Source organism: Mauremys reevesii, linkage group 15, assembly GCF_016161935.1.
Source record: "Mauremys reevesii isolate NIE-2019 linkage group 15, ASM1616193v1, whole genome shotgun sequence".
In the NCBI taxonomy this organism is placed as follows: domain Eukaryota; kingdom Metazoa; phylum Chordata; order Testudines; family Geoemydidae; genus Mauremys; species Mauremys reevesii.
Window position 1 is genome coordinate 17,224,114 of NC_052637.1, and position 13,043 is coordinate 17,237,156.

At 45.5% G+C, this 13,043-nt stretch overlaps 1 protein-coding gene across 2 annotated transcripts in view; it reads right to left on the minus strand.

Annotated features, from left to right (window-relative positions):
• The window catches only part of LOC120383256 (zinc finger protein 345-like), a 71,730-nt gene that overhangs the window by 24,152 nt on the left and 34,535 nt on the right, over positions 1 to 13,043 (minus strand). The window contains exons 3-4 of one of the 2 annotated variants that reach the window (XM_039501144.1): positions 10,581 to 10,694; positions 8,135 to 9,141 (exon numbers count right to left, since the gene is read on the minus strand). In XM_039501144.1, coding sequence (XP_039357078.1) covers positions 8,135 to 9,141; positions 10,581 to 10,694 — 1,121 coding nt within the window. Of the gene's footprint in view, positions 1 to 6,654; positions 9,142 to 10,580; positions 10,695 to 13,043 lie in introns of those variants that run through there. The other variant, XM_039501143.1, reaches the window with a different exon arrangement.

The window sequence follows — 13,043 nt, forward strand, 5'->3', positions numbered from 1 at the left end:
CCTCCAGGATGAGCATAGATTGGACAGTCATCCGTGATTTGTCCAACAGTTTGCACCATATCACAGTCACAGTTCGGCAATTCCCTCACTTTCTATCTATGGACTAAGTATGCGCATCTTCCATGTTGGGTGTGTATACGGTTTAGAACTGTCCCTATGCACCATGGGAAGGAGAAGCCTGGCACTTGCATGATTGAGTTGTTGATTAGATTTTTGTTTCATATGTTGATGCTGGCAGCCACCCAGGCTTCAGACCATCTGCTGTGAACGTCTTTATCTTCTGCAAGGAGGGCTGTGGTACGAGACCAGAAGGGTTTTCTTGATTTTAGTTGGTGTTGTCAGTCAGGGTGGTATTTGCCATGATCTTTGTGTACTCCTTTGGAACACTGTGGGATCTTTATGTACTCCCTTGGAAACTGGGGGAGGAGATGACAACCTGCTTGTTTGTCTCCTTGGCTACGTGCGTAAGCACAACAAACATCATCAAATTGGCGACCAAATGCCCTGAAAAAGCCTCTGGTCAGCAAAGCAATGGCCAAAAAAAAAAAAAAGACATTGTTAGTTTGACCAGGTCTATTTTCCATAAATCCATGTTGATTGCTATTATTTTTATTACCCTCCTTTAATTCTTTATTAATCAAGTCCAGTGTGACAGATATGACAATTTCTTTCAATATCTCTGTGAGATCTTACTGTATTATGTTCATGTATCGTTGTGGGCTAGGGATTATATGTAACTCCATGGGGGAGGGAAACCACAGCCCTCCAGGAACCAAGAACAGTGGTGGGAGTGATTAGGCAAATTCAATCAGGTTGTAACACCTCCAGAGGGGTGCCTCTCCACTACCTGTAGAGGCTCATCTATAATGTTTCAAACTGGATTCTCCAGAGATCAACAGACAAAGAAAGGATTTTTGGAAAAATACCCTGAGTTTAAACTGACTCAGGGCCTTGTTTCAGCTCTTCAGACCTTCTGTCCAAGGAATGGGGGAGCTTTCACCCTGAGAATAGATGTGCTTGCTTAGGAAGAGCAGTGTGGGAATTTATAGCTATGGGCAATTATGCTGTTTGTAGCCTCTGGAGAGAGAAAGAGCAGAGCATAGATGCTGGTCTGTTTAGGCAGTCTGGCTTTCTGGGGATAGCACATTGAAGCCAGGGAACTGTGCAGCCTGGAAAACCCCCAGTCAGGAAGGAGAGAAGTGGGTCTCTGCCCAAGAGAAGAAACAGCTGGGAGCCAGAAGCCTAGAATGTAAATGCAGTTGTCCTGAACTGTGACATCCCATATCAGCTGTTCCATTATCTTGGCCAGAATTGATGTTAGGCTGACAGACCTACAATTCATCCTGTTTATCCTTTTTTAAATATTGGTAGAGTATTAGCTTTCTCTCAGTCCTCTGGAATTAACCAGTGTACCAAGACTTATTCAAACTAGGGTTTAGAGAGAAACTGTTTCTTTTCTCTCCGTGGATGATGTAAACAACTAACCAACGCAGTGGACATAGTGAAATTTGCACTTGAATACATCATTTTAAATTTGACTTCAGTGGAAATTTAAGCTTAAAATGTTCTTTGTGTGGAGATCTGTGTTAGTGAAGTTCACATTCTCAAACGTTAACCCAAAGCAACAGATTCAGACAAATCTTTGTGCACAGTTTTTCATCATTCTCCATTTTGTTCCAGCCAAGGTTGATAAAGCTTGTTAGCTCTTCTGCGTGTAGACACAGATAGAGAGGATGGACCAGTGATTAGGGGCACTCAGCAAGGACATTCACCCCCATGGAGGAAGGAGTCCACAACTCATGGGAGTCATCCATGTACAAGGTGAACAGAGATGACATTGTGCAGTTAAATGAACAATTAAGAAGGGACGGTGGAGGATGGGGCGTAATGGGGTAGGAACCGAGCTGGGGTTGCGTAAATTTAAAAAACTGGCAAGGGCTTACATCTGTTTCTTTTCTGAAAACCTCTCGACAGCTCAACACCATCTATCTAGAGGACCCAGAGGCCCTGGACAGTGTTGCCTCAGACAGCGAAGATGAGTCAGGCCCAACTTGTTTTTGCTCACCGCTGGTACAAATCATTGACAAGAACACCGAGGATGATGGCCATATGGATTTAAGGAGGACCCTTAGCATAGAACTAACTGACCCAGTGTCACATCGTGAGCATAAAAAGTCATGCGCTCTATTGTACACATTATTGTTTATGCTGTCCTTAATCACTGCCTTAGGGAGGAGCTTTTGGAAGACTGTGATGCCAACAGCACCATGACTATGTGATTTGGACTTCAGAGGATATAAACTGCAAGCTCCAGGACCTGTGTGCTAACCTGTGTTTGGAAAGCTTATTAAATAGGTTATGCTATGCAATGTCTGTGCTTAACGTAAGAAAATTTAGCACAAGGGGTGACCTTGGTAAATGCTGTTCAAAGTGCTTGAGATCTTGACAGTATTTTAAAGAAAATTACCAAACCAGAGGATACCTGCTTAGTGCATTATATCAACTGTCTGGTCTGCACAAAAAGTTACAGAATCCTTCTTAGGAAAAAAAGTATTTGTAAGAAATCTAAAAGGATTAAGTTACAGAATGGTGAGGGGACAAACGTGATATAAATCTTGGTAGCTGTAAATAAAAGTATCTATTGAAAAGGACTTTGTGACTATCTGTGTTTCTATTAGAAGGTCTGCGTGGCCCTTAAATAAGATAAAAGTTTTGATGGAGCATCTTGATTTGTTTTCAAGGGGCTGTATGTCTTTTAAATCAAAATAGTTTCTGAGAACCCAGCTATTATGTCTTTGTGTAAAGAGACCTATTTACAGCAAAAAGTTGAAATGTGTGTAGTAGACTCGGGGGGGGGGGGGGGAGGAGAGAAGGACACAAAAACAACAACAATGTGTTTATAATAAAGCAATAAATAAATTTTAAAAAGCTCCTATATTCTATATAAAACAGGGAAGTTTGAGATGTGTTTGAGTACAATAGAGCTGCCTTACCCTGTTGAGCTGATGGTTTAACCACATTCCCACTGAAATAGCAGGGGTGACTCTGTTGCCTTCAACGATTCTAGATGTGATTATCCACCCTTGTTTCCATCAGAATTATAGATATTAGTGATCAGTAATGATGTTTGATGGGTTTACACACACAGTAAGGGAGGCGGGTGGTGAGGATGGTGAGCTCTAATTAATATAAAATGAAATAAAACCTCAGGATTTCGTAGAATGCAATTGGACAGTTTAAATAAAACCCCAGGAGTTGGTTGAACACTATGGGTCAGTCTTTCTAGCAACTTAACGTCATTAAAAGTTTAAAATAATATATTTACAAAAATAAACAAGGGTCTAACCCAAAACTGAAATGTTTCAAAGGTTCACAAACCTCCGCCATACTTTTATAAAATAAGCATTTGCTGTAAGAATAATCAAACATTTAAAAACTATGGGTATTTGTAGGGTGTTTACTATGGTTATTTCAAAACAAACCAACAACTTTAAGCATGAAACAACTATGTTTAAAATAAAATTTAAAAAAACAACCTGTAACGTTATTGACATGAACTGTGATCATATAGATCAGGGGTCGGCAACCTTTCAGAAGTGCTGTGCCGAGTCTTCATTTATTCACTTTAAGGTTTCGCGTGCCCCTAATACATTTTAACATTTTTAGAAAGTCTCTTTCTATAAGTCTATAATATATAACTAAACTATTGTTGTATGTAAAGTAAATAAGGTTTTTAAAATGTTTAAGAAGCTTCATTTAAAATTAAATTAAAATGCAGATCTCCCCGGACCGGTGGCCAGGACCTAGGCAGTGTGAGTGCCACTAAAAATCAACTCATGTGCTGCCTTCGGCACACGTGCCATAGATTGCCTACCCCTGATATAGATCATGGCTGCAACCAGGGTCCTCTGGTTGCACCAGGTCTTGTACAGAAGAGGTCAAGTGGGGTGTCTATGGAAAGGTTATAATTTGCTGGTTATGATTATGCTGTCTGTATGTGTGTATCATTTTTATATTTGAAGTTATGAATGTTGGCTATGTACTTGTGTCTCAATGTGTTTGATTCTAAGAATAGCCTCAGTGAAGCATTTGATCAGCTTCTTTAGAAAGGACTATTCTCAGTAAGTGCCCAATCAAGAAACATTTAACTGACAATGGACTTTGGGGGACACCAATCCACATCTGAGCTTTCCTGGGAACACTCAAACTAACATGTAAACAATGGCATTAGCCTGCAAAAAGCTGAATAATTTATAGATATGTGACTTGCCCAGGTGACTACAAACTTCATCTTGTTGCTGTGACTTCGCACAGAACAAAGGGCTTTCTGCCCACAAGAGAGAATATAAAAGGCCCTGGAAGACTCTCTATTTTGTCTTCCGCTGGCTTAAGAGATGGCCTCTCCACCCCAAAGAAATGCCTGAAAGAAACTGGAACAAAGGACAGTAACTACGGGGGTGTGAGTGACTGCTGGACTCAGACTAGGAAGGAGTCCAGTCTGTGAAAGAAGCTTATTGGAACATCTCTGGGGATGAGATTTCATCTGTAAATAGTTTCTTAATGTATTAGGCTTAGACTTGCGTGGTTTTGTTTTATTTTGTTTAGTAACTTGCCTTGTTCTGTCTGTTATTACTTGGAATCACTTAAATCCTACTTGTTCTACTTAATAAAATCACTTTTTGCTTATTAATTAACTCAGAGTAAGTAAGTAATACCTGGGGGAGCAAACAGCTCTATCAGTGTTATAGAGGGTGGACAATTTATGAGTTTACCCTGTATAAGCTTTATACAGAGTAAAATGGATTCATTTGGGGTTTGAATCCCATTGGGAGCTAGAGACAGGAGCACTTCTTAATCTGTTTTCAGTTAAATCTGCAGCTTTGGGGCACGTGGTTCAGACCCTGGGTCTGTGTTGCAGCAGACTAGTGTATCTGACTCAACAAGACAGGGTTCTGAAGTCCCAAACTGGCAGAGAAAATGGGCTCAGAGGTAGTCTCAGCACATCAAGTGACAGTCCCAAGGGGGTCTCTGTGACTGAACCCATCACACAGCCCCTAACCAAGCCTTAACCAGCCAGAGTAGGTGGCTACCCAGCCTCCTTTGAAAACCTGCTGTAAAGGGCTTCCACAACCTCCCGAGGCCTCTGTTACATTGTCCTTCTGTTCACATCCTGGAGTGGGAACCAGACAACATCCCCTCCTCTACTGGCTTCAGCTAACTCCCAAGCATCCTGCAGCCAGAGGTTCCCGCTCTCTGTCACTGCCTCCTTATTGTGCCAGTTTCCGCCTTGTGATTTCCTGCCCCTTCCCTAACTTTCTCCTCCAACGGTCTGCCTAACGAGAGTCCGGCTCACCTAGCCAGGATAACTCCACCCTCCCAGCATTGCCAGACCAAGAAGGCAAGCTGTACACAATGGTGCCAACTCCCCTCCCACTCACCCTGGTGTAAATCAGGTGTGAACCCACTGGGAGTCACTGAGGCAGGTTCTCATCACTGACCCGGGTATAAATCAGGCGTTACCCCCACTGGAGTCACAGGGCTGGTTCCCATCTCACTGACGATGGTGTAAAACAGGTGTAACTCCACTGGAGTCACCTGGGCTGCTTCTCCTGTCAGTCAGTGTAAATTGGGAGTAACCCAGTGGGAGTCAGTGGAGCCACACCAGCGAGTGAGAGAAGAAACAGACATGATGCTTTTACCCAATTATGTGAAGTCTGCCAGGTCGCAGTGGCTAATGGGGGAGTATGCTGGATGTATTGGGGGCAGTTCCAGTTTTTCACGTGTGTTGAAGCTGTATCACCGCGTGAAGCAGAGGTGACTCTGTTTACAAAGGCAAACAGCCAGTGGAGCAAATGCTCCAGGTGATGAACAGTGTTTAAATAGGTTTCAGAGTAGCAGCCATGTTAGTCTGTATCCGCAAAAAGAACAGCAGTATTTGTGGCACCTTAGAGACTAACAAATTTATTTTGGCATAAGCTTTCGTGGGATACTTCCACCTTTTCATGTTCTCTGTATGTATAAATATCTTCTGTCTGTGCGTTCCATTCTATGCATCCGAAGAAGTGAGCTGTAGCCCACGAAAGCTTATGCGGAAATAAATTTGTTAGTCTCTAAGGTGCCACAAGTAGTCCTGTTCTTTTAGTGTTTAAATAAAGAGAAAAGCTAATAACCCAATGCTATCAGAGCTGCTCTTCTGCCCAGTGTGAATGTTCACGATGCTAGTTCAGGGCTTCATGTTAAACTCACCCAGATGCTGCAAAATTCCTCTGGGAAATATGCTCAAACCACTGTTCAGTCAGAAGGCAGCAGTTGCAACACTAGTGCCACATTGAGGGGAAAAAATAGGGCACTTTTGAACGAGTATTTTACAAGCCGCAAACATGTTGCCACCAGTGTCCAGGCTTTTTTATTTTGAAAATACAGTCAGCTTTCCAAGTTGTGTGCTGCACAGCTGTACCCATGATTCTACAGCCACTTAATCACAAGCAGAGAGAATGAAGCTGCATTTTGCTATCATCTGCTATTTTTATCTCTCCCAACTGTGTGTGCATTTGTTTTGTCATAAAAAGAAACAGTATCAGTTGGTGGCAACAGCTACTCAGAGGCTACAACTGACTTTGGGCCATAATACTAGAACTACAAGTTTGTTCTAAAGAAGAATCTACTCAGTCTAGGGGATTGGGAATGAGGGAAACTGCCCATATAAGGTTTTACTTCACCTTTTACATATCAAATGCTTTAAGGTCAAGATTTTCAAAACTGCCTAATGGTTCTGGAGGCCCAACTCCTATTAAATTAAATGGGACTGGGGCATCCAAATACTCATGCAGCTTTGAAACTCCCATCCGGCACTTCCTTTTTACAATTCATAGAGCTTAAGGCCAGAAGGGGCCATTCTGATCATCAAGTCTGACTTCTGGCATAACACAGACTGCAGAGTCTAACCCAACAATTCCTGCCAATACCTTCTGATTGAGCCAGAAATCTTTTAGAAAGAGACACCTGATCTTGATATAAAGACTCCGGCTGATGGAGAATCCACTACATGCCTCGTTACATTGTTCTTCCAATGGCTAATAGTTTGTGTGTGCGTTAATAAAAGGATTAAATGCATTTTGTGATGGTCGTTACAATGGGTGTCTCCAGTTCTGACTTTAAGCAAACCAAAATTAACCATTTAATGCTATAACAGTAATACCGGGGTTCTATTAACCCTTCAAGCCAATGCCAATATGACACAAAACCTACTCCTAGCGATGCAGGATCTTTAGAGTTACAAGCACAATCTGTGGAGTTTGTAAACTCTTCTAGTTGAACCTGTAGGATTCAAGTAACTTGGGAAAGTATGTTTTTATATACTATTTTTCTTAAAATATTAAAAAAAACCAAGAAATTCCCATTTAAAACGTTGTTACAGTAGTTACTCTTGTGAATACGGTCCACTAATTGAAAACATAATGGTCAGAACTTGTTTGTTCTAGTCAAGAAAGTTAGTTAAGGCATAGAAAACAGCTCTGGCCCTGCAAGTATCCCTCGAGGGGAGGGATAGCTCAGTGGTTTGAGCATTGGCCTGCTAAAGCCAGGGTTGTGAGTTCAATCCTTGAGGGGGCCATTTGGGGAACTGGGGTAAAAATCTGGGGATTGGTCCTGCTTTGAGCAGGGGGTTGGACTAGATGACCTCCTGAGGTCCCTTCCAACCCTAATATTCTATGATCTAATGCAGCATCAACCCAAAGCATTAAAAATTACAAGTCAGGTCCCTCACCCCCTCAAAAGCTCAGGAGATTTGAAACAACAATACATTGGGGCAGGGGTTCCTTTGACTTCTGGTTTGTGAGCCCTCAAGAGTCATATTTTCTCCACAACCACAAGGGTTAGAAACTCATTTTTTCTTTCTTTCTTTTTTCCCCTCTTTAAGTGAAAGTAGAGATTCTTGTGCAATGAACACAGGACTCTGTGAGCTAGGGCTTTATAAGAGAAACACCAAATATCAGTAGAGCTGGTGACTCCAGGCAATGAGATTGCATGGGGGTTTCTTTTCTGCCTCCTCTGCAGTCAATCAGCTGAGGGGGGCAGCTGTTGCCCCGTGGCCTTGGGGCTGTGCCAAGCACTGTGGCTAGTAGATGGGTGCATCCTTGCCCAGGTGAGTCCTCTGGTGACGGGTGAGCGTGGAGCTCTCCCCGAAGCTCTTCCCACACTGGACACACTGGAAGGGCCTGTCGCCCGTGTGGGTTCGATGGTGCCGCAGCAGGTCTGAGCTCTCGCTGAAGCGCTTCCCACACTCAGTGCACTTGTAGGGCCGCTCACCCGTGTGCAGGGTGCGGTGCTTCACAAGGTAGGAGCTGAGGCTGAAGCTCTTGCCGCAGTCGGCACAGCGGTAGGGCTTCTCTGCCGTGTGGGTGCGCTGGTGCCGCACGAAGGTGGAGCTGTCGATGAAGCCCTTCCCACAGGCAGGGCACTTGTAGGGGCGCTCGCCACGGTGGATGCGGTTGTGTGTGATGAGGTAGGAGCTGACGCTGAAGCTCTTGCCGCAGTCAGGGCAGGTGTAGGGCTTCTCGCCGGTGTGGGTGCGCTGGTGGATGATGAAGGTGGAGTTCTGGCTGAAGCTCCTCCCGCAGTCCAGGCACTTGTAGGGTGTCTCCCCGGTGTGCAGCCGGTGGTGGGTCAGCAGTGTGGAGCTCTGGCTGAAGCTCCTCCCACAGTCGGGGCAGGTGTAGGGCTTCTCGCCCGTGTGGGTGCGCTGGTGGCTGATCAGCGTGGAGCTCTGGCTGAAGCGGCGCCCGCACTCGGAGCACTGGTAGGGCTTCTCACCTGTGTGGATGCGCTGGTGGATGATGAGGTGCGAGCGCCGGGAGAAGTGCTTCCCACATTCAGCACAGATGTTCTGCTTCCCGCCCACCTGCAGGGCCTGCTGGGCATCTCCAAGCTCCTGGTAGCTGCCCTCCCAGGGACTGGGCACAGCTAGTTTCTCGACTTGCTGCTCTTCTGACCTGTCCTCACTCTTACAGGCCTCTCCCTCGTCAAGGCTTTGGGAAACGTTCCCTTCACATCCTCCTGCTACCAACCTGTGCAGTTCCACTGGCTCAGGACCTTCCTGCTGAAGGTTCTCCTCCTCATTCTCACTCACCATCCCGTCACCTGCTGCCACAGAGAGAGAATCCAGACAGGAGTCAGTCCCTGTGCCGCGGGGAAGGAACCTCAGAAAGAGGAACAGAAAAGAAGGGAAAACAAATCAAAATAACTAAAAACCAGGAACTAAATCCCCCCCACCCTTCCCTCGAGGTGAGAGAAGAGGGAGTCAATTGGCTTCCACATCCCACCCGAACACTCAGAGGAGAGGGAGCTGGGTGGGTGGGAATGCTGATTTTCAATAAGTCTTGGAGCACTGGAGAAGTTCCAGAAGATGGGAAGAAAGATAATGGTAGTAGTGTTGATGTAATATATTTAGACTTCTGTAAGGTGTTTGACTTGATACCACTCAACATTTTGATTAAAAAACTAGAACAGTATAAAATTAACATGGCACACATTAAATGGGTTAAAATCTAGCTAACTGATAGGTCTCAAAATGTAATTGTAAACAGGGAATCCTCATCAAGCGGCTGTGTTTCCAGTGAGGTCCCACAGGGATCGGTTCTTGGGCCTGCACTATTTAACATTTTTATCAATGACCTGGAGGAAACCATAAAGAAATCACTACCGATGTTTGTAGACACAAAAACTGAGGGAGTGGAAATAAAGAAGAGAACAGGTCAAATAAATAAATGTAACTGTATCCATCCAGAATCAAAGAATGCAGGTCATACTTACGGGATGGGGGCTCTATTCTGGGAGCAGTGACTCTAAAAAAGTCTAAAAAGGGGTGGAGGTGAATTTGAGCTCCCAGTGTGACGCTCTGGCCAAAAGGGATGCATAAACACGGATATCTCAAGCAGGAACAGAGAGGTTATTTTACCTCTGTATTTGGTACTGGTGCCACCACCGCTGGAATCTTGTGTCCAGTTCTGGTGCCCTCAATTCAAGAAGGATGTAGATAAATAGGAGAGGGGTAAGAGAACAGTCACAAGAATGAGGGATAAAGAATTAGAAAACTTGCCTTATAATGACAGACTCAAGGAGCTCAGTCTGTTTAGCTTAACAAAGGGAAGGAGAAGGGGTGACTTGATCACAGTCTATAATTACCTACATGGGGAGCAAATGTTTGCTAGAGAAAGGTCTAACACGATCCAATGGCTGGAAGTTGAAGCTAGACAAATTCAGACAGGAAATAACGCACACATTTTTACTGGTGACAGTAATTAACCATTGGCACAACTTACCAAGGGCTGTGGTGGATTCTCTATCACTGACAATGTTTACATCAGGACTGGATGTTTTTCTAACAGATCTGCTCTAGGAACTATCTAGCCCGTGTTATACAAGAGGTCAGACTAGATGATCACAGTGGTCCCTTCTCACCTTGGAATCTATGTAGCTAAGAGGAGCGATGTCTGCCATGAGGATCCAACCCATGCTGTTTGTCCTGAATGAGATGAGAGAGAACCTGGTTTGCTCACGGGACTGTTGTGGAAATCTCTCACCTGTGCTAGCATCACTTGGGATCTCCTCTTCCGAGGAGACCTGGAGATCCAGGACACATGGCTTTTCCTCTTGCTCCATCCAAGGAATCCTTTGAGGTTTAGGAAACTGAAACTCTGTTCATGGGAAGAACAATGGGTGAAGGTTCATTACATATTTCTGAGGAGCCACTCAAAAAAGGTTTCTTGAAATGTAACCCATTCCTCTCATCATTGTGCTGATGCAGGAATGTTTCATCCCAAAACAGGGACAAATGTTTACCAAGACCATAGCAAGAGTCACACCTGGGGTGTTTGTGCTATCAGACACAATTGCAGTAGGGAACAAAAGTGCAAAGACAAAGAAGAAATAGCAACCTAATAAGTTAGCATCATAACCTGAGTCATGCTCTGGACAAAGCTATGCAGCTTGGTGCTGATGTGGTCCCATCACTGTAGCATCCAAGTGCCTCAGACTCTGGCTAGGTCTTCTGGCCCTGCAGTTTGGACTATGGGGCTGTGAACTGGAGAGGAGCAGTTTTAATGAACTGGTCACTTCATATACGTGACTAAATGGGAACTGAAAATACTGCAGCTTGCCCACGGACACGCTTGGCCAGGAGAGAATCCAGATCTCCTGAGACCCACTCCACAGGCTATTTTTGTCTCCTCTCATGTGCTCAGATATAGAGGATGAGCCAGGATCTCTTTGAAATAATTAGCCACCCCTCAAAGAGCACTGAGCATCAGTGATTTAGGCTCAGCAATGAGCGCTAAGAGTGACTTGAAGTATCCGTCAACTTTATAATGAACTCTCTGACCACTTAAGTTTTGCCCTTGGAAACCCAGCCACCTTGATTACATTGGCCTCATTAGCACTACAAAAGTGATTCTCCCTTGGTATTCACCCCTTCTTGTCAACTGTTGAGACTAGCCCACTTCCACCTTAATTGAATTGGCTCATTAGCACTGATCCCCCACTTGGTAAGGCAACGCCCATCTTTTCATGTGCTGTGTATTTATACCTGCCTCCGTATTTTCCACTCCAATCATCTGATAAAGTGGGTTTTAGCCCACAAAAGCTTATACCCAAATAAATTTGTTAGTCTCTAAGGTGCCACAAGGCATAAGTACCTGCTGAATACGCTGTAAAAAGATCTAACTGGAAAGATGTCATCTGCACAGAAATGCATTTGAATCATCAAATTACATTAATAAATTCATAGATTTTAAGGCCAGAAGGAAACATTTTATAACCATCTGGTGTGCCCTGCGCAACGAGAATACTATCCACTGATTCCTGCATCAAGCTGGTATCTTGTGGCTGTGCTCTAGTTTTCCATAGATCCCCAGTCCTGATGGAGAGACACCATGTGATGGAGAAACCATTACATCCCTAGTTTCAAGGGTTAATTTCCCTCAGTATTAAATATGTGCGCCTCATTTCAGGTTCAGATTCCAGGTACTGGCTCTTGTTATACCTGTATCAGTTAAATTAAAAAGCCCACGAAGTATTGTACCTGCATGGAATGAAGGGGTCTGAATGTAGCTGTAAGTAGCTGGGACAGGGTCTGTCATTTACTGCAAGTTTGCTCAAAACAGTTGGTCCCTGGCCTGGCTCTAGGTCAGGGGTCTCAAGCATGCGGCCCGCAAGGTTATTTTCTGCCGCCCATGAGCTCCTCGTGCCCCCGCCTTTCCCCATCGTTTACCTAAAGCGGCTCTGGCCCGGCCCACACCGGGGGACAAGGCAGGCTCCCTGCCTGCCTGCCCTGACCCCGCGCCTCCAGGAAGCAGAAAGAACATGGGGGAGGAGAGGCACAGGGGTGTCTGTTGATGTTGCTTCAGGCACCGCTCCCAGCAGCTCCCACTGGCCACGGTTCCCCATTCCCGGCCAATGGGAGATGCTGGGGGCGGTACCTGAAGCAACAGCAACACACACCCCTGCACCTCTCCTCCTCCATGGTCCAGATGCTTCCCGGAGCGGTGCAGGGGCAGGGCAGGGCAGGGCCAGAGCCTGCCCCCCAAGCCCCTCCTGCAGTCAAACCCCCTGCCGCACCCTGCACCCCTCCTGCACCCCAATCCCCTGCCCTGAGCCCTGCCACACCCCTCACTCCTCCTGCACCCCACACCTCAACTCCCTGCCCTGAGCCCCTGCCACACCCCACACCCCTCCTGGGGGCAGGGAGGGAGCAAAGTTGGGGTGGGGATTTCGGGGAAGGGGTTGGAATGGGGGCAGGGAAGGGGTGGAGCCTCATGGAAAGGGTGGAGTGGGGGTGGGGCCAAGGGCTGTGTGTTGTGGGGAAGGTGTCAGTAATGTGGCCCTCAGGCCAATGTACTAGTCCTCATGTGGCCCTCATGGTCATCTGAGTTTGAGACCCCTGCTCTAGGTGCTATCCCAATACAAAATAAATTGTGTGTGTTCTCCCTGGGCTTGCTTTTAAACACTGATCTAGGGTAACTGGGGATAGGACTATAATACCCGAAACC